General features: G+C 34.8%; 1 protein-coding gene across 23 annotated transcripts in view; it reads right to left on the bottom strand.

Annotated features, from left to right (window-relative positions):
- LOC145293860 (uncharacterized) overlaps positions 1–21,897 on the bottom strand; it is a 337,198-nt gene that overhangs the window by 116,701 nt on the left and 198,600 nt on the right. For all 23 annotated transcript variants that reach the window (XM_080140571.1, XM_080140581.1, XM_080140587.1 and 20 more), the window contains exon 4: positions 5,525–5,709. In XM_080140571.1, the coding sequence (XP_079996697.1) occupies positions 5,525–5,709 (185 nt within the window). The remainder of the gene's footprint in view (positions 1–5,524; positions 5,710–21,897) is intronic.

Genomic DNA, 21,897 nt, shown 5'->3' with positions numbered 1-21,897 from the left:
CCCCCCAAAAAAAAACGGATGTAGCCGACAAAGAAGAATAACACATGCAAGGAACAAAAATCACAGGATTACCGGAAGCACGAACTGGAGGTTATAAGTGTACGTTAATACAACATATTCAGAAACAAAATTGCCTCCTACTACAGCAAGATGTAACCGGCAGGTGGGGGCACTGATAAAGGAAGCAGAGAGCAGATGCATCAATATTCCTTGCTAGAGACGCCTCGTGCAATTGGAAATAACTCGTCCCTCCTTTTTAAGAAAGAAATATTACTTGGAAAGATGACCTCCTAAGACTAGGCAAAACATACGTCATCCCAACAAAGGGCTGATTGTGCAAGTCCTTCCAGAAGTTATCAAAATTATGCTAATGCTAATGCTCGTCTGAAAAAAACTGGTGAACTTCAGAAGGCGGTGAACAAGCAAATTTTGCTCGCTTGTATCGCACTTAATTACTGGAATGTCGTCAATGATTATAACAAAATCAATCGATCGACCAACAACTATTTGTTTTTACTCAAACGTTGTTCGTTTGTTTCGAGAAAGCCACCGTAGACGCAACACAAAAAGCAATAGCGTGTCGCCTGATGAGGACGGGCGTTATAACTGGAAGCAGTGGGCAATTTATTTTGCGTATCAGCTCCATTACAGATGCCAACACTTTTTGACTGCAGATACAGATAACACAATGTAATTCAGTACAGTATTTAATCTGACGAGATTTGGATGAAAAGTAAAATAACATGAATGTTATCTTTTGCTATTAACGCCCCAGACATACTGGCATTAGAGGTTAATGCAAGTTTTTCACAATTCAAAAAAAAAAAAAAAATTTGTTTCATCTAACAAGTTCTATCTCAGTAAGTAATGTAGGCGGTGAAAAATGATCATCTGATCCTGTTTAGCAACGCTTTATACAAGGTGATAAGATAGACCGTTTTACTTGAGCCCGATTTTGGCTAAGAAACGGTTGGTCTTTGGAAGGGCAATAACTGAATTCCTAGGCATATTTAAAGAGTCGCACAAAATAAATGGGCATATCAACATTATTATCGTATTCGATTTAATGTCCGTTTTATCTGCTGGCATGGGTTGGACAGCTTTAAGAAATGACCTCCAAAGTAACCTGTATCTGTCCAGGTCTTTATCCATATTTTTCTCGTCCATTTTTATCTATTCCTCCCATGTCTTACTTGTCCTTCCCTATGAACTGGACACACTACCTCAACTATTCCATATGGACTGACCAAAGAACTCTTAGCCATTCTTTCGACGTAGCCATACTATCGAAGTCTCTAGGTTTGCATAATACTGTCCAGATTTAATCTTCAGGGAAATCAAATCCAAGTCTATCTTTAAGATTCACATGTCACATTACAAATCCATCATATCATTCTCGTATCACTTCTCTCTATGCAACGCATGTCCTCAACCCTCACTGGCCAGGTTTCACTTCCATACATCACATTGCGAACACATTTCTGATAGATTCTTTCCCTTGATCAATACTTATAATACTCTGCTGGCTACAGTCATCTATAATATAAATCTCACCTGTCTGTTTAAGTGTGTGTATGTATGTATGTATGTAGGTCTGTCTAAAACTTTCAACAGAGGCGGCGGATTTTCACGAGATTGGTATCATTATGAAGCTCGGCGTCTCAGACGACGAATATCGAACAATTGACCAAAAACATTAATTCCTTCACCCTCAACTGGGCAGTTTTCTACAAAGAGGGGTCGATTTTTTGCAAGCTATTTTTGCAAGTCATCGTAGCGGTTGGATTGACTTTGCCTAATTTTAACGTTCCAAACTTCAGGTTGCGTCATGGAGTAGCGGTAAGATGTCAGATTTTCTTTCACTTTCTTTTCTGCCTTCGCGTCACGGGTTCGAGCCTGCCTGCCTACTATCACTTTTTTTGCTCAACAAACACCTCCAAACACCCGGGCAACGCCGGGCACTTATGTTAGTCTACTCCTAATTCTTGAAATCACCCTAGCACCTACTTCACCCTGTGCTCCAATGATACACAAAGGCAACAAAACTCAGTTACTTAAATTGTTACTTAGTGCCCCCGCCCCATAGGTAATGGTTAAAGAATTACAAAACCATTTTTTATTTTTACGGTTTTTTTTTATATAATGTATCACCTGTTGCCAAGGCCCCAAAACAATTCGAGGATGGGATTATCAATTGGAAGATGAACTTTTTGGAAATGATGGGTGAAATGGTTAGAATTTGAGGCACATGGATGATTTTCATCTACATCAATATTTTTTTTTTAAATAGATTCGGTGTTTGTTGTTTAGAAGTCACATAGTCGCTTGTTTTTTTTTTGTTTTCTTTAGTTTTTATACATGTGTCACCGTTTATTAAGGCCTAAAGGCTACTCAAGGATAAGGTTTAATAAGATTGTCGAATGGTGATGAACAACATCTTGAGATGAGTTGATTATTTAAGACGACGGCACAAGAATTTGTTAACTTTAAAGGCTGTTGTAGTCAGTTGTTGTGTGGGAAGCAGTTCCGTGATATTGTATTCCATAGATAAAACGTTGTTTACAATAGTTGTAACTAGACGAGTTTTTTTTTCATATCCCATTTACTGAGTTTCGAGGCTAAAGTTTACAAAACAAGACAAATTCAAATCGCTGAACATTGAAAAATCGCCAAGCAATATAAGACAAATTATTTTAGTGGATTATTTGGACTATTGTTCTCATTTTGGTTGTTCTTTCCACAACGTTTCGGCCGATGTAACCTCCGACTGTCTTCAGGTGCATTCACAGTGGATGTGAACGGTGGAAAATAGCGCTAAGTTTATTTCTTTTTTATACATCCGGGTCTATTCCATTTTTTTGATAGGTTTGTAATTTTTTTTTTTTTTTTTTAGATGAGGTTTGATAATTATATTTTTGTATTATTTGGACTATTGTTTTCATCTTGGTTGTTTTTTCCACAACGTTTCGGCTGATGTAACCTCCGACCGTCTCATACCAAACAATCCAAATAATAATAATACAAACACTAATTATCAAGCCTCATCTAAAAGAAAAAAAAATACAAACATATAAAAAAAAGTGGAATGGACCTGGATTTATAATAATAATAAAAAAAAAAATAGAGACTTGACGCTGTTTTTTCCCATCCACCAATAACATCCAGTGTGAATGCACATGAAGATGGTCGGAGGTTATATCGGCCAAAACGTTGTAAAAAAAAATGAGAACAATAACCCAAACAATCCCCAAAATAAATATAAAACAAAGATTATAGTTGAAACAAACTGACGTTGTAGTGTATATAAGACTACTCGAAGATAAGTATTAATGAGATTATTACTTGGAAGATGAACAACATTATGAGAGGATTGGAAACGATGGGTGAAATGGTTGGAATTAGATTAATTAAGATGACAATAATTTGTTAACTTTGGATTCGAAAAAGATCGTGCTTATAGTTAGTTGGGAATCGAATAGAAGTCGCACAAATTTCGTAAATAATTTTTACAAGCATCCAATCATCTTAATAAGCAACTCTATCCGTGTTAGGGTTAGGATTATCCTGTCACGTTTCAGTTTAAGATAGATTTTCTATCGCTATTCATGCTGATTATACGAATGCATTCTCATGGAATCATTTTCAGGAGTTCCTTTATAAGAGCAATCGATTTTTAAAGGGGCCTTACACGACCATCTATTGCAACACATCAAAGGCCGTAAATGACAAAGTTCTCTCTGATTCTCTCTCCTCTGATCTTGAGCGTGTGGTACACTGGGGAAGAGGTGACTGGTTACTTTTAATGCATCTAAAACCAAGCTCCTATCTTTACATCATCAACGCTCTGATCTCCATCTGGTATCAATTAAAATGGATGGCTCTCGTCTAAGGGAAGCTCCATGTTTTGATAAGCTTCTGGGCTTGACCTTTACTCCTGACCTGAAATGGAACACGTACATCAAGTCAGTTGCCAAGGTCGCTGGAAAAAATGGTAGGATCCTTCTACCGTCCCAGAAGATATCTCACTGCTGATGCAATTCTCGAGCTTCTTTCTTAGAAGTGCACGCCTGTGGAACTCTGCTCCGTTTGCCTGTTTCCCACCTGACTACAACCTGAATGTCTTCAAGTCCAACATAAACAAATTTCTGATTAATCGCCCCCTTAAATAAGTCACTTTATCAAATCTCCACTACTAACGATTACTAAGATACTATCCCATTGATTACTGTACACGCAATAACCTTTATCCCCGAGTGGCTTCCAGGCCTTGATAAGTGGTGACTACCTTGTAAAAAAAAAACGTCAATGGATTGCGTGTTGTTTAGATGTTACATAATCAGCTGTTTTTTTTCTTTCGTTTTTTTTTTTTAAATTTTTACTTGTGTGTTACCGTTTATTAAGGCCCAAAAGCTACTCAACGATAAGAGTTGATGAGATTGTTAATTGGTAATGAACAACATCTTAAGCGGATCGGAAGTGATAGGTGTAATGGACAGAATTTAATTATTTAAGATCGACAAGATTTTTTTAATATTTCATTTGAAAACGACGGTGTCATATTCAGCTGGTATTTTATTTTGTGTATGTATGGGGGTGGGGGTGAGAGAGAAGAAGAAGAGAGACTCGAGATGATGGTCTCCTATGACTCAACCAAAACATACTTCCGAGAACAAACATAATGAAACGTATTGGAAAAATCCGTTTTGTTAGAGTCCTTACGGTGGCTTGGGGGGGGGGGTATCCCGTCATGTCAAAACGATTAAAGGAGATTAAAAGGACTCATTTAAAGGACGAGAAAAGAGGAGTACATTACTTTGTGGCAGAAGACCATGTTCAAATCAATTTAAAATTGAAGCTTTCGAACGTCCGAAGAAACCTGTCCTTATACTAGACAATAACAAAGGATTAAAAAAAAAATAAATAAATAACGTTCGAAAAGTAGTTATTTTCTTTTTAAATTATCAGTTTAAAAAATATGCCTTCAACAAAGCCAAACTCTTCGGTAAGAACTCCACATCTAATCAGGACCCCTGTGATCAGGACCTTTGAATTTCCTCCCTGAACTGAAAAGACCTTGAGTGACATCCGCACATCTGTCCGAGATGTTGCTAGACTTATCAATAACATTGATTCCAGAAAAGTAACAAACCTTGACAACATTTCAGCCATAGTGCTATGAAAACTGCAACCAGAACTATCTCCTATGTTTACAAAGCTGTTTAAACATTGTCTTAAGGAGAGATGCTTCCCAACACGTACGAAAACCTTGACAGTCTGTTCAGTATTTAAAAATATAGGGGACGGGTCTTCTACAGTTCAATACAGACCAATCAGTTGCCTGTGCGTCATATGTTGTTTGAGTCTGTGATAAATAGAGAAGTTGTCAACCACCTCAGTGGATATTTGAAAAAAAAAAAAAAAAAAAAAAAGTCTAAAAATATTGTGTGTGACAAATTAATGCACTACCAGTTAATAAAAAGGTACAATTTAATTAAACCGAAAAAGTATAGTTATTTTCTCTTACTTTCTTTTTTCTGCCATTTCCTTGAGGTCGATTCCACTAGGGATGTAAGCGAAAGGTTTCTGATCTTTATTTTTCATCATTGTATTCAACAAGGCATCGGGCACCTTGTTACCAATGCCATGCGGACCACCAGTGCTGCTACTGTTGCAATACGGATTCATCGTCTCCGTTTCATGTTCAGGAACCTGAAAAAAAATCAAATCATTAAAGAAAATTAAGAAATCATCTAATTTCCATGTTTACTAATGAATGCGTCATACAATTTAGAGCTTATTTTATTAAAATATTTAGACGAAATTTTTTTGTTTGCGTAAGGTCACATACCTTTATCACACATGTACCTCCACCAATTATGTACCTGTGTAAATCATATATTTTACCAAATACGTTCTCACGTTAGATATAGATATTATTTATTTGTTTTTGCAATACGTTTTGAATGAATGCAATTATTTACATGAAAGTGTATTTTTACCTAAATGCGAGTTGGGAATAATTTTCCTTTTGACCAATTTGGTACCCCCAAATGGGGACCGGCATATATATATATATATATATATATATATATATATATATATATATATATATATATATATATATATGACCTTAATAGGATTGAAAATAAAGACATTTCATGCGAATGTAACATGCAAAAACTGCAGCACAATATCTGAGGTGTGTTATAGGCCTATTACCCCTCCACTTCCTCGATAATCGTAGATTCCTATATTTTTTCTGCTGAGGGTTCACTGCCAAAATCGGTTAAAATCAATGGCAGTAGTAAGATCTTTCCTCTCTAATAAATTCCTCCTTCTCCCGCCACAACTTACACCGCTGTGGGATCGTTCAGAGGGGACAGTTACGAAGGAACACCGGTTTGGGGTTTCTTTATTTCGTAGTTGCTTAAAAAAATGGAATGGAATTTTAACGTTCCTTTTCGTTCTATGCTTTCTACTGGGTGAAACGCACCATGGACTTAACCCAATTGAAGGGTTATTATGCCATTTTTTTCGCTTTTCGCTGTGTTTTTTTATTTATTTTTTTTACCCGATTTTTGCTTTGTTTTTCCGATTTTTTTTTAAAGAAGTTTTACGTTTGGTCGCTGTTTTTTCGTTTTTGTTTTTGTTTTGCCGATTTTTTAAAAGGAGTTTAACATCGTTTTTTTTTTTTAAATATTTAAACAGGGTTATTACTTCGCTTATTCTGTACTTTACCCCACCCCCTTACACACACACTTCCAAACAACCCCCGCTAGTTTTTAAAATATAATTATCAACCGACACGTGTTTCGTCGTATTTAAAAAGCCTACGCACTGTTTGAACAGTTCAAAATACAACCGCTGAGATAAACGCGCGGCTCTTTATCAACAAACTTTTCTTCCTACAACTTTAAAACATAACAAGAAAGAACAGAAAAGAAAGAAAACAATATATTGAGGATTTAGTTTAGCTCCGAAATATATTTATGTTATAAATTTCAAACAAGTAAAATATTTTTTTATTTTCCTAATATTACGTCGTGATTTGGCTTTCAAACGCACTTGATGCGTATTTTGTTTTATTCAAATTAAATCAACGTTTCTATATGGAACTCTTACCATTGACGTTATCAAGTTAATTGTTCTTTTCATTTTGAATTCTTGTCAAATCAAATATATATTCATGCATTGCATAATTTGAACAATGTTTTCTCAGTCTAGAACGATTCACTAATCGAGGATAGAAAAGAAATACTATACTACACTTTAACGTTAATATTTTAAAAAGTGAAAAAAAAACAAAAAAAACAATGAAAATTAAAAAATATTTCATATATATTTTTAAAGAGGGTTTTTTACGGAGTCAGTCATGGAAATGGCAGAAGCAGTTCACGATCTTAAAACTCTCTTATATTATATATATTTTTAAGGAGGGGATGTATGAAGTCAGTTTCGGAAATGGCCGAATTAGATTACGATTTGAAAGTTATTTATTTAATATAAAATTTTAAGAGCGGATGTATACGGAAACAATCTCGGAAATGGCTGAAGCAGTTTATGATCTCAAAATTACTTTATTTCTTATATATTTTTAAGAGAGGTGGGAATATAGAGTCAGTCCCGGAAATGGCTAAAACAGTTTACGATCTGAAAATTACTTTAAATGAATATATATTTTTAAGGATGGAGGTATACTGAGTCAGTCCCGGAAATGGCCGAAATATTTTATGCTCTGTAAATTACTATATTTCATATATATATATCTATATATATATTTAAGAGAGTGTATATGGACTAATTCCCAGAAATGTCTGAAGCAGTTTACTATCTCAAAATTACTTAATTTCATATAAAATTTTAATATATAAGCTGAAGCTGTTTACGATCTGAAAATTACTTTATATCATATATATTTTTAGATCTTTTCTTTTTAATTTCTTTTCATATTATTGTGAAAGTGGGTGGAGTGAACGCAATTACCTTTATTCAAGAATGTTATTGTTTTGTTCCATTTGGAGTTGCCCCAAAGCAATAAATATTTGCATTATATTTGAAAGAGGTAGCTCCAGTATCCGAATCACTTTTTTTTTCAGAACAGTAAAACAAGAGAGGAATGGGTTAGGCGAAACATACATAGGTTTACGAATAAAGACGGTAAAAAAAGGTAAAAAAAGGAGAGGAAAAGAGAGAAACAAAGATGCAAGAAGTTTTATTTGGACAATTGTTTTTATTTGTTATTTTTATACTATGTTTCGGTTCATCCGGCTCCCATCCTTTTTTTCAGGTAAACATCTGCTTTTAAATTGAGGAGAGTAGAAAGTGAAACGTTGGTTTACTTTCGGCAGCCTCGTAATTCTTGTTTTCCTTATTTTGTTCTTTAGTCCTCACATTCAATGAGCGATGTTTCTGACAAAGGAGAAAGTATTGCTGATTTGGGGGTCAGAATCTATTTCATCTAACACTTGTTGTCGGCAAGTTTTGATCTTAGAGTAATATTTTTAGCTTCATACATAAAGTGATTTCATGTCTAGCCTGGATATCAGTCGATATCCGGTACTCGTACTGGACTAGTGGCTGAAGTGTGGTGTCTGCTTAGATGTTGCACTCATATTAATTGTCCTTGGTCAATGGAGGGAGAACCCATCTATACTAAGGCAATTTTATTTTTGGAGAATGCCCCTTTTGAGGGGAGCTGGTTATCTCCCACATTAAACAGACTTTGTGTCACATTTTGTTTCGTGGGGAACAAATAAATAACTAATCTGGTGTGATTTCCATAAAAAGTTAACTTTTCTGATTTCTTCAATTTGTTCTGCTTTCTCTTCCTTTTCTGATAATGAGAAAAAGGGAAACCAAAAAAAACATACTCGTAGCAAACAAAAGTTATGATTTTATTTTGGCTTCGACTATATGACAACATAAAAAAAAAACATTACTAAGCTTTTTAGACCGTTAGACAAAGGCAAAAGTTATAGCCCGTTGACATAGAATGAGTGCTTTATGCCAAATTAATGGTTGCATTTGGTTATTTTGTGCTCATTATTACATTAAACGCTAATCTCTAATTGTGCATCGAATGGATAGCATAATACTTAATTCGCCACACTTTATCATAACAATGGTCCGTTACAGAATTTCAGCCAGATCGATTCACGAGTTTCTGAGAAAAAGTGTAACGGACAGATAGATTAAGAGAAATATATATATATATATATATATATATATATATATATATATATATATATATAAACAAACAGATAATGGAGAAGAAAGAGGTGAAACTCTTGGAATGATGTGTGCGAGTGTCTATTTGCGTGCGTTCAAAATGTTACATGATAAGGGCTGTCCCCTTTTCATGTAAGTATAAAAATAGAGAGATTTAGTTAAAATGAAAATGAAATAGCATAGACGAAATTCGAACCTCGTAATTTAGGTTTAGAAATAGATTACGAGAGAGAATTAGCAATGGAATGTAAAACAAACAATTGTTTAACTTAAAGATAAAATAGTTTCAAGAAAAGAATGTGCGTTGTCAATTCTGTTATGAAAAATTCAATTGAGGAATGCAACTATAGAATAATTTAATAAACATGTTTTTAACATACTGGGAATATAGGTTAAAATTCTTTTTGTAAACAAAGGAAAAAGTTTTGGACACGCATGTCCAGAACACGTGAAAGAAGACACATGTTTTAACATGTGTATGGCGTCATGGAAAATGGGAAGTTCTCGATATAGTTAGAAAACTTTAGAGTTAAGCGAGGAGAAACTGAGGGAGAGAGTCAGAGAGAGTCTGAGGACGACAGACGACAGTCCAGACATGGACATTCGAACGTCTAGAAGCGAGACGGTCACTTTTGAAACTTAAAATTTGAAGCTTTGAATTCTTGACTCAGAAAACCACGACCGGTCGTGTGAAGAAATAAACCCATCATGTGTTTTTATAAACGTCGTCTTTGTGTTGTAATTCTACCAAAAGGTAAAGTGAAAATTGTTATATATGTCTTATGTATATCATGTGGTTTAAAATGTCATTACATACACATCTTACATACACAATATGAACACTAAGACTGTCGGAAGACTGTCTCCTCATTCTATTACACTTCTAAGTATGAACATTTTTATATATATTAATCGTCATAACACGAACAATCTCTCTTACAACACATCTCTCACTAAGACTCTAAGACTCTCTAAGCATCACTTATAATAAGACTCTCTCTTAAAATAAAACCTAAATATAACAAAAACTTTTATATATGAATAGCAAAACTTAATTGAAAAAAGAAAACAAAAAAAATCATGTCAACGAAATTAAGAGTAGACATCTTTCACGGTGCATGAAGGAGTCTGTCTCTCTCTGTCTCTGTCTGTCTGTCTCTCTCTCTGTCTGTCTGTCTGTCTGTCTGTCTGTGTGTGTCTCTCTCTCTCTCTCTCTCTCTCTCGCCACAATTGCCAAACTACTAAGATAATATGGCATATCTTATTTACATTGTCGGAAACTGCCAACTTTCTGGTAACTATTTCTCAGCCTTCCTCGTTCCTTTTTTTTTCTTTTGGCATAAAAATCCAGTGTTTGTTTTATTCTACACGAAATCTGTCACGCCTTATTCTTCTGCCAGAAAAAGAAAAAAAAAACAAAAAAAAAAACACTAACTTTTCTCTTTTGCGAAAATAGCCCCAAATCACATAAATATGGCATCGTTCATTTTTTGCTCATCTCAAACTATCTTTTTAAGATAAGAAATTAAATATTTTGCCAACAGTTTCAACTATTTTTAGATTTTATTTGTAAAAACAATAAAAAAAAAACAAACAGTATTAATCATTTCCCTAAACAAGAATTCTGTGAATTTAAGGTGCTGAATAATTTTTAATGTCAATTTTTGTCATTCAAAATATACGTCAATTCAAAGAAACTGTTTTCTCATTCGACGTTCTTTCTGCAAACCTATCTCTGAAATATTTCTCTCTCTTTATGACTCCTCGTCAAGCCACTGTTAGAGTAGACCTTTGGTAGATATTTAATACGTGATATCCAGCATCTAAAAAGAGTTTAAATACTAGCCCACTCAAATGATGCAGGGTCTATGGGATTTACCCTGTGAAAGCAACCTCGAGAAAATAACCTCTTCTTTCTTGAGCGCCGACGATAACACAAATTCCTCAATGGTCATTACAATATATTATTCACTCCTGCACTAGCAAAAAGATCTATGCAGAAACTATTTCACTGCAGATTTCGATTGAATCCGAGGAGAATCGCTTTCTTAATCCTGAATTCTAGAATAGACTTCCAAGAGAGGTTATAAATGCATCAACAACGCAACAATTCAACGTGAATTTTGACATCTGCACCTTAGCCTTCCTTTATTTACCGTGGTAAGCCTATTTCCTCTTTCATATTTTCCCCTGCTTCCTAACATGGGAGGGGGCGCCGATAATATCACACCTAATTGTGCGAGTCTTGCTAGACATACGTGGCGTTAGCGTTAGGTTAGGATTAAGGTATCCACGTTGAGATAGTTGAAATTTTTTCTCGTCATACAAAACGCAGAATAAATGCCACTGTGGAACTAATTGCAGAATGGATAGCTATCTATGTGAATTTATGTAGAAGCAGAAATGCAAGGGGAATTATATTTTTTAGCACAAATACGCAAATTACACGAATCCATCCTTTTGAGTAAGTAATGAAACCTTTTTTAATTTATTTTAATTTTATTTTTTACCTCAATCCGAAATGTTTTTTTTTTGTCGGGGTGGGGGTTGGGGTATTTAGGGAAAGGTTCTAGAAAAGATTCGGCGTAAGCTAGTGGGTAACTTATTTTTAAAACAAAAAGCCACTGAATCTCTTATCGATGTGTTAAACTCATCTACATAAGTATTACAAGAGATAAACAAAGTAATGGACGATGAAAACGCAAGAATATATCCGATAGCGTAAAGTCAAGATGATATTGTTGATATTAAAAAGAACCTGCCCAATAACCGACGAGCAACTCATTCTAAAGGTAGTCTCTTTTATTTGATGCGACTTTTGTTAAATAAAAATTATTGTTCCGGTAGGAGTCGACAAGAATTTTAACTAAAGCGACCATTTAATTTTAAAACTGTCTTTATATATTAGTAGTATGTGACGAAAACCGTTGCACGAAGTGAAAAACATCTTTCTTTTTATCACAACAAAAGTGTTTATTAAATAAAGTTACCTAAATTGTTTGGTATAAGTGGAAGAAAGTTGAAACAGAGTTTAGGTGAAGATTTGAAAGTTCTTTGAGCTGCCGAAAATCTACCAGCAGTTATCTTTAGACGAAGATAGTTCCTGCTTGGGCGTTCAGTGGACACGAGAGGGAGTGGGAGACCTTTAATTGCTTTTATGGTTCTCTTTGCTGACTGACAGTGATTCCCAATGGAGCTGAAGTAGTATTTCAGAGTACAGATAAAATCATTGCAACCGAAAGCTGATCGGTCAATGTGCAACCAAGTCGCCTAGCCAAGACATTTTTATTTATTTATTTTTACTCGAAAGATCACTTATCAAGGCCCAGAGACGACTCTAAGTTAAGGATTAGGTTGATGGTGAGTCAGCAAAATCAGTCACGGTACGGCTAAATAATCCAAGCTCAATAGAAATTTATTCACATTAGACATGAAGACGACTATGTTATAGTCAGCCGAGAAGCAGACACATGGTATTGCTCCAAGAGAGAAGCTAAGTCTATTTATGACTGATACATCCATTTAAATTTTACTGGCAAAATCCGATGCCCAAAATCCAAGAAATACAAAAGTCTAAGTCTTGTGAAGAACGGGTTCATCGAATACGTTTTCTTAAAATAAACGAAACAAAATCCGATTTAAAAATGTCCGAAGTTATTTTTTAATTTTATTTTATTTATTTATTGCGTCGCTACTCTCCCTTTCTACGTAGTCTAATACTGACGACGTATTCCTCGACCAGTAGCTGAAGCAAGGTTCGTATAAAGAAAAAGAGAGACAACAACAATCGTGCTTAAACTAACTTTTATTAAATTAGAAACTCGAATCGGTTTTCGAGTGGCTTCTGGTTATGGTTACGTTAGGTTTAAACGTGCCTACCTATCCCTAATTTGATATACGACGTCTCTTCTCTCTGCGTTCTCAATCGGGACAGACTCTTTCACATTTCATCATTTCATTTACTTAATCGCTCAAATCGCTACCTCTTGTCATAACTGACGTCTGGGTCAAACCATGTCCATCATTACACTCCATAATATTATATGATTATCTTCCAAAAGAAGATTAATATTGCCTTAATATATTGAATTTTTAAGATGACCTCACTTTTCTATGTAAACACATCGGCATTTTAATTGCAAATAATTCGAAAACGTTTAGCGCAAGTTTTTTTGTTTTTTTTTTTTTAGGGGCGGAGGGGGCGTGTAAAAGAGATAAAATCATAAAATCAGGACCGAATGATAAAGTAAATCGATGTGCGAGAAAAAATGAGTAGAGGTGAGTGATGGGGTAGAAATATAACAAATTCAAAAAAGGAAGAAATGAAGAGGAGAGACATACAGGTTAGGTGACAAGGGAGGAATGCACTCTACACAAGTGTGTTTGAGAGAGAGAGAGAGAGAGAGAGAAAGAGAGAGAGAGAGAGAGAGAAGAAATGTTACATAATGACGTCTGTGTTCGAATGAAATAGTTTGAGTGACACTTTTAAAGGTCAAGAGTCTTCAAAGTGGAATTCAACGAAACCACGTGACTCCTGGCCGGGGAATTTTTTCTTCCAGTTGAAGATATTTCAAGGTTAAAGGATGCGTCTAACAATGGGGATCAGAATGCATAATCTGTCTATCTGTCGGTCTCGCGCGAAAAGGGTATTATAGATATTTTTTTTTCACATTTTTTTTTTTTAATTTCAGTAAAGTCGAGAGAAACCGAGTAGGGGGGAGTTTCAAAACTAAAGCTTTTTTCCTCTAACCGCTTAAAGTAAAGAGTTTTCCGGCACCTGGAGACCTCTACGGTGAAGGTACTGAATCTTGCTGCTTGTCGAGTTGGTTAAGGGTATTTACGTTGAAAGGTACAAGTTCATCGCAGCAAATTTTGCGTAAATATTTGTAAACAAAAAAAACCCCAAAAAACAAAAAAATAAGTACAGGGATACAACATTGCGGTGATGGGACAGAGACTGGAGCTTGGTAGGGTCCGTATTTTTTATTTATTTATTTACTAGCGGGGGGTACCCGGCGTTGACCGAATGTTTGGAGGTGTGTGTGGTCGGGAGGGGGTGGAGGTGTTAATGAAAACCTAAGAATAAGCGAAGTAAAAAAAGAAAACAGAAAAACGAACGTTAAAACTTATCTGAAAAATAAAGCGGGGGGGGGGTACCCAGGCGGTGGGGGGGGGGGGGGTTAATCAAAACATAAGAATAAGCGAAGTAAAAAAAAAAAACACAAAAGAAACTAACGTAAGGTAAACGAACGATGTTAAATGTAAAAATCTGAAAAACAAAAAAGAAAACAGAAAAACGAACGTTAAAACTTCTGAAAAATAAAAACACACAAAAAAAAAAAAAAAAAAAAAAACACGTGAAAAATGGCTTAAATAAGCCTGTTTCAATATTACAATTTAAAAAATCGGTGGGTACCCGGGTGTTTTTGTGTGTGTGTCGGTCGGGGTGGGGGGTGTTAATGAAAACCTAAGAATAAGCGAAGTAAAAAAAAAAAAACAGAAAAATGAACGTTACGTGAAAAATGGCTTAAATAACCCTGCTTCAATATTAAAATTTTAAAAATCGGAAAAAAACCATCTCACACAACGATTCGAACCCAAAACGTTTCGCTAATTACCCAACGATCTAATCAACTGAACTAACACGACGTACATGAAATTGTGTCAGTTCTTCAAATATTTAAACTAAATCAGGTTATGACGTCGTCAGACGCATGCGTAAAACCGATCTCGTCATGAGAGGACGGTTTTTGCTGACCCCCCCCCCCTGTAGAAAAGTGTTGGTTTCAGGGTGAAAAAAATTAACGTTTTTGACCAATTTTTCGATATTTGTCTTGCGAAGGATGGGGCTTTCATATGAGACCAAGTGTGTGAATTTTTGTTCAGTCTGTCGAAAGATTTTAGCAGACACACAAACATACATACATACATACATACATACATTTTCGCTTTTATGTATATATAGATTTTATTTTTTTAAATTTTAGCTTAACAGACCGCGGGCACCAAAAACATTACTAAGGCTTATGCTGAGAGAACGTGACGTTATGCAAAGTAGACACCGAAGCTGTTACAGTCGTGGCAACAAAAGTGTATTTATGCAGCATTTTTTCATTTAAGCAAATATTGTTAAAATTAGCAGAAGGAATTTTTCTTCTGAAATGAGTTTGTTTTTTCGATGTTTCTTATTATTTTAATGCAAAAAAGATTTTTAAAAAAACTGATATAAGTTTCATAATGAACAAAATAGCTGTTATTTTTATCAATATTTGCTTATATATATTATACGTTTTGCCAATTAAAAATGAGGGAAAAGGTTATAGCCCGTTGACTTAGGAGTGCTTTATGCCAAATTGATGGTTGAATTTGTACTCATTTTGGATTAAATACTAATCGCCATTAATCCCTAACTGAGCATTGAACGGATACCACAATAGTTCGGCGCACTTTATCATAACAAAAGTCCATACCAGATCGGTCCAATAGTTTCCGAGAAAAAGTGGAACAGGCAAAGAGAAATATATATTTATATATATATATATATATATATATATATATACATACATACATACATACTAGCAAGAAGATCAGACGTTGCTCAAGATTTAATGAAGATCAAGAAATATTTCACACTCCAACATTTTTATTGTCATCTAAATCGGTGAAATCGCCCATTTTTCAATCAAATTGATCGATTGCCTGCTCTAATTGGGGACTCATCGCGGCGCATTGGTAGAAAGTTTCACGTGCGTACACGCAATGACTTAACTCCCAATACATTGTAATCTACATTGCACTGTAGAGAACCTAATTTTGATTTTATAAAATTATTTTATATATGATGGCTTGAATTAAAGTTTAAAAGTGCAAAAGTCAAGTATCATGGTTCAGATGTGCTCTACACAAAAACGTTCATTTCAAATACGCCCCTGCCATATCAAAGAACCTACTGATGATTTTATATATCGGGCCTTTTGGCTTATGTTACAATAAAACTTCTCAAATGCACTTGTGATAGAAAGCTGCATAAGATGTTAACTTTGATCGAAATCGCCTGTTCCTTCTTTCATCGGATTATTTCGATTATCGATACTTATCAAAAATATTCCGATACAAAACCTATCTAAGAACACTGCCAGAAACAAAGTACTTTTGTGTGAAATTTCATAAAAATCGACTTAGCCGTTTTCGACTTAATAGATTTTTTATAGAATAATAGAAAGAGATATATACATAAAATAAATATATAAAAAATGCATAAACACTTTATATACATTTATATACATATAGGCCAAGAAAAGCTTAAAAAGCTAAGAATAGCATCTATTAATAACAGACCTTTGATCTTAACCAAAAAGGCCAAGCACAAAAGTGTTATGGATAGACCGACAGACCGACCAACCAACAGACCGACGGAGTGACTTATAGAGTCGCTTGTACGCGACTAATAACAGAGAAGAAGTTAAGATACAGCGTAAAGTTACGTATGAGCTTTATTACATTATCAAGTCTATAAGGGTTACAGAAAGAGTAATGAGACAGAAACCTCGTCAGAAAAGGAGAAAAGCAAATAATACATACATATATATTACACACACACACACACACACACACACACACACACACACACACGATGTGCGTATATATTATATATTGAAAATGACGTAATAACAGGTAAAATAAAAGGTAATTTCAACTTCTCTTCCAAATTTCGGATTTTCTTTTAATCATGCCCAAATTAATTTTATGTTTTTTAACTGGATTGATAGTTGCTGTTTCTCCTGACGAGTTAAGGACAAAATAAATTCATTGATTGATATAATAATTAAGTTAATGATTTTGTGCTACGAAACCGTTGCTGTTAAGAATTGTGAAGGTTAACGTAATTAAAGAAATAAAATGTAAGAGGGTCAACATCATGACATTTGGAAAATGGGCTTTTGTCATTTATATATATATATATATATATATATATATATATATATGAGAGAGAGAGAGAGAGAGAGAGAGAGAGAGAGAATCGAGTCGAATAAATTATTATTACAAACGCTGAAGATCAACAATGATTTTCTATACGATATTCTACAACAGTATTAAACTGTAACCATCTCACACAAACTTCAAACATTTTATTTCAAAGACAAAATCCTCTAACATTTAAAAAATGAACAACCAATTTTCTTGTTAAATTTCAGAAAAACGACTGCCAAAATATACGATTATTCCAATCGGTGTATACACACCACTCTTAATAGTGGATTATAACCAAGTCTAAACCTAATATCTAGAATTGTTATTCAAATTTTAATAAAAATCCATTACATGATTTTGATTCTAGAAAATATCGAAAATTTAAAAAAAAATTTTAATCTGGGGGATATTGCTTAATTGGTGACATGAAAAATGACGATAGATGAAATTCAATGCAAATCTGAAATATTTTCAAGGAGAAAATTGTGCACATATACTCCTCCTAAAAAAAAACTAAATAAAAAAATAAAAAAACTTTAAAATCATCCAAAGAAACTAAAATAAGCTGTAATGATCGTTTTTTAATCGGAGATATCAGAATTTTAACGAAAGGGTTTCGTTATCTTTTTACCCTCTTTGCGTAAAACTAAATTAAATATAGCTCATAGTGCACTGTGTTTCAAGATTCATAATGATCAGTTAATTTAGGAATGAAACCTGTACATCCAAATATATAAACATATGCACATATATCCGACTTTATATAAAATAGACTCTGCCATCGAATCCTTACGTATGACACAGAGGATTTGTTTACTGGTGAAGGATTTGCATAGGATCATCCGCACTTGTTGGAAACACAACTGAACTCATTCGGTGCAAATGTGAGAGAGAGAGAGAGAGAGAGAGAGAGAGAGAGAGAGAGAGAGTGTGAATTACAGTGTAGACACGTTGACAGGAAGTTAAGATCAGCTGATTGGATTGCGTGTGAGTCATGTGATGAGGTTAGCTGAATCGAGATTTGGTTGGAACTTGGAAGAGAGCAGACGGCTTCGCCGTTGTCTCCTCCCCTTCGCTGGGGGTGGGGAACGAACGCTGACGTGGTAGAAATAAGATCTACAACAAAGGCTAAATTCACTTTCCAATCTTCTGTGAACTAACTGGAAGGTGAATAAAAAAAAACTATAGAACCAATTTCTTGTCTTGGTGTGAAATAAATCTTCGTCCCCAAAAACAGGTATCAAGTCTCCCGCCCAGACGAGGATTTCCAGATGGACTAACAAAATGGCAGAAGGTATGTTCAAATGACATGTCACACACATATTCACACTTAACAGCATATGAACATATGTAATAGAAAGACCACTAGATGATCACACACACAACGACATTAACTCTGGTAAGATAATTAAACACTCAATCCTTTATAAATAGACACGTTTTAATATATCATCTCCATTCCGAGTTTCAACCAATATACAACAAACGCTCATTTTATGACACAACGTAACATAAGTGATTGCCACAAAACAGAACAGACAGTATGCCTCAGATTTTACACTTAGTTTTCCTTTTAAATACACGTCTTAAAAGAATAAGAGTGCATCTCAGTTTAAACGCGCCCCAGATACTAACCCAGAAATTTCTAGGTCATGGCGCAATACATACAGTGGGTAGTATTCCCAAATGGTCACCTACACTGGCCAGGCTTAGTGTTGCTTAACTTCGGTGATCTAACGAAAACCGGTGTGTCAATGTGAGATATATATATATATATATATATATATATATATATATATATATATATATATATACCCTCTCCTCCTGTCTCGTGCGCGCGTGCCAGGCGTAGAAAGGTTCTCCAGATAGTATTTATAATTAAATTTTTTTGCTTTGTGATGTATGACAGTGTGTGCGTGTGTGTGCTCATGTATATTCAATGTATGCATACGTGGGTGTGTCTGCGTGCAACGCGCTACCCCCACGGGCGCTGTTATAATCTATTCTCCCGTAGGAAAACAAGACCCACTTTTCTTAAGATACGCCCATTCAATCCTCGTTAAAATGCTATTTCAAGCTGAAGTGCAATCGATCTACAGACAAAGCTCCATAAATGAATGTGAAGTCGCATAAAAAACGAAATAACAGCAACCGACTGACAAAACTCCTCTAATAGAATCTACACGCTCTGCCTAATTTCGGCAACAAATCTCGACGACAAATTATGTCACTTCTGCGGAAAAGATTACGAAGAAAAAAAAAAAACAGCATCGAACAATTTTTAAACTTAGACGTCTAACAACAAGTGCCTGTATATTTGGAAAATGTCTGAAATTGTAGAAATGTTTTCGGTACTTAAAACCTAAGGTAAAATTTTTAAAAGTATAGCCTTTCAAGTTTAGTATAAAACCGAACAGGAGTCTTTCAGGCAATTATAGTACGAATTTTAGGAGCCTTAAATCTATTAAAAAGCAACCACAAACGAAGAATGTACGAGGTGCCTTCAATAGTTTTCCAGACTTTTTTTTTCGTATAGGCACTTTTATTCATAGCACACACATGAAACTCTAGTCTCCTTCGAAGTACTCTCCTCCGACTGCAATGCACTTGTTGCACCGTTCCAACAACGTCTGGAAAGTCCTATGGAAATCCTCTTGTGTAATGATCCTCGTCACAGCCTCTTTCATCTCCTTGATTATCTCATAACGACAGCTTCTAAGGTTTTCCTTGAGCTTAGGGAATAACCAAGTCACAGGGAGCAAGGTCTGAACTATAGGGAGGATGAGGAACTGTCTTGATGCTCATCTTGTCATGACAACGTCTTTCTTTATGATCTTCTCTAAGCACTTTTGGGGCAAACTTCAGGCAAATTTTCTGCATTTCGAGTTCATTGCAAATAATTTATGTCAGTGTGTGACGTGTGCACACAATCTGTGCACTTATTATCTCTATAGACACACAACGGTCCTTATCCATGAAATTTTTTATTTGGCCAATCAACTCTGGTGTTCTAACTTCCTTACGCCTCCCACACTTCTCATCATCTCACAGATTCCCTGCCTTCCTTTAATCTCTTATGCCATTCAAAAACTGATGCTCGATTCATGCAAGATGGTCCAAAAGTAGGCTGAAGGATTCCATACGTCTCTGTAGCATGTTCTAAGTTGAAAACAGAATTCTATTGCATTATTATTCTTCTAAAGTGTCCACACGTCCAGATTGCATTTTTTTAATTCCCCAGCTGTTACAATCAAGCTTTAGCAGGTTGTATTCTCATTCCTTCAGTAGCTGTTCATTTGAACCTGAAATCATAAAAATTGGTCAGTCATCTCATAAGATGTATAGCAATAACATACTGAATTTTCAAGAGTCTACGACAATTTTAAATGCCCGTACACAAAAGTCTGGAAACTTATTTAAACCATCTCGTATTTTGAGCGCCGCCCGCACTGAAGACTGAACCTTCAACTAACAGAAGAGTGTAACTTTACAACTGAATTTTATCAAGTACTTTATCCACTACGCCACTATTCATACTAGAATTTTAGGGGGCTTAAATAAATAAAAAATAAGAGCCCTAAACTTATTTTTAAAAATAAAATAGGCTTAAGACTCCTAAAAGTCATACTAGAATTATCCTTACAGACAATTTTAGTATAAATAGTAGCGTAGTGGATAAAGTACTTTGCAATTCAGTTGTAAAGTTAAACTCTTCTGAAGGTTGAAGATTCATTCCACAGTGCGAGCAACATTCAAAATAAAATTGCGAATTATTTAGCAACTACTCAGCCATGACCGACGGAACAAGAGCATGCTACCCTGCGAATTAAATAAAGGATCCCGTTCGAAATTCTGTGCAGATATGTGGCCTTGATACAATTTTTTTTTTCTACGTAAATTGTAATTAACTTTCTTTAACCTATAAACTTCATGATTTGCTGTATAAACGTTAGCTATCCTCATGTTAGCCTTGATCATATGCCTAAATTTTCTATTTGGTCTTTACTTCCTGTAATGATGCAAAGACTTTCAGTAAAAATTTGTATCGTCTCAGAAATGATCGTACACATATTGGTTGTTGAGATTGGATTCTTAGAGCTTAAGTAAATGATTTTTCCATAAATCATTATATATATATATATGAGGAAGAGGGGAGTAAAACGAGCTTATATAATTACAATCAGAGTCGTCTAAATAAATGTCGATTGGAGCTAACTTTACGAACTAGCTATAGAGGAAGGATCGACATTTGTTACGCAGGAGAATAGAGCTTTAAATATACGAGTTTAAATATTATAAATATATAAAATCAAAGATTTAAATATTATTTAAATGGGGTATCCAAAGTAAACAGTTCCAATAGGCACGTTTTTTGTTTTATTTTTACTTGCTAGCGTTTGTGTCAATTGGACGGATTTATATAAAAATAAACAAACATATATATCTATATCTAATATATATATATATATAGCACGAAATTTACACGTCGGCGTCTAAAATCAAAATGCGTAAACTCGTTTGTGCGCTCATGTGCGCACACACTATCCTAAATAAAAATAAGTAATTATATATTATTTGCATTGATCGGACTATTGTTCTCATCTTGAGTGTTATTTGGCCAACGTTTTAGTCGGATTGTCCATTCACCCATCCTCAGGCATGTTAACTGTTTGGAAACAACATGCCCGAGGACGGTCG

This window comes from Euprymna scolopes, chromosome 15 (genome assembly GCF_053919585.1).
Source record: "Euprymna scolopes isolate OS-2025 chromosome 15, ASM5391958v1, whole genome shotgun sequence".
Lineage (NCBI taxonomy): Eukaryota > Metazoa > Mollusca > Cephalopoda > Sepiida > Sepiolidae > Euprymna > Euprymna scolopes.
Note: the sequence above shows the minus strand (reverse complement) of the source record. Positions and strands in the feature narration are given on the sequence as shown.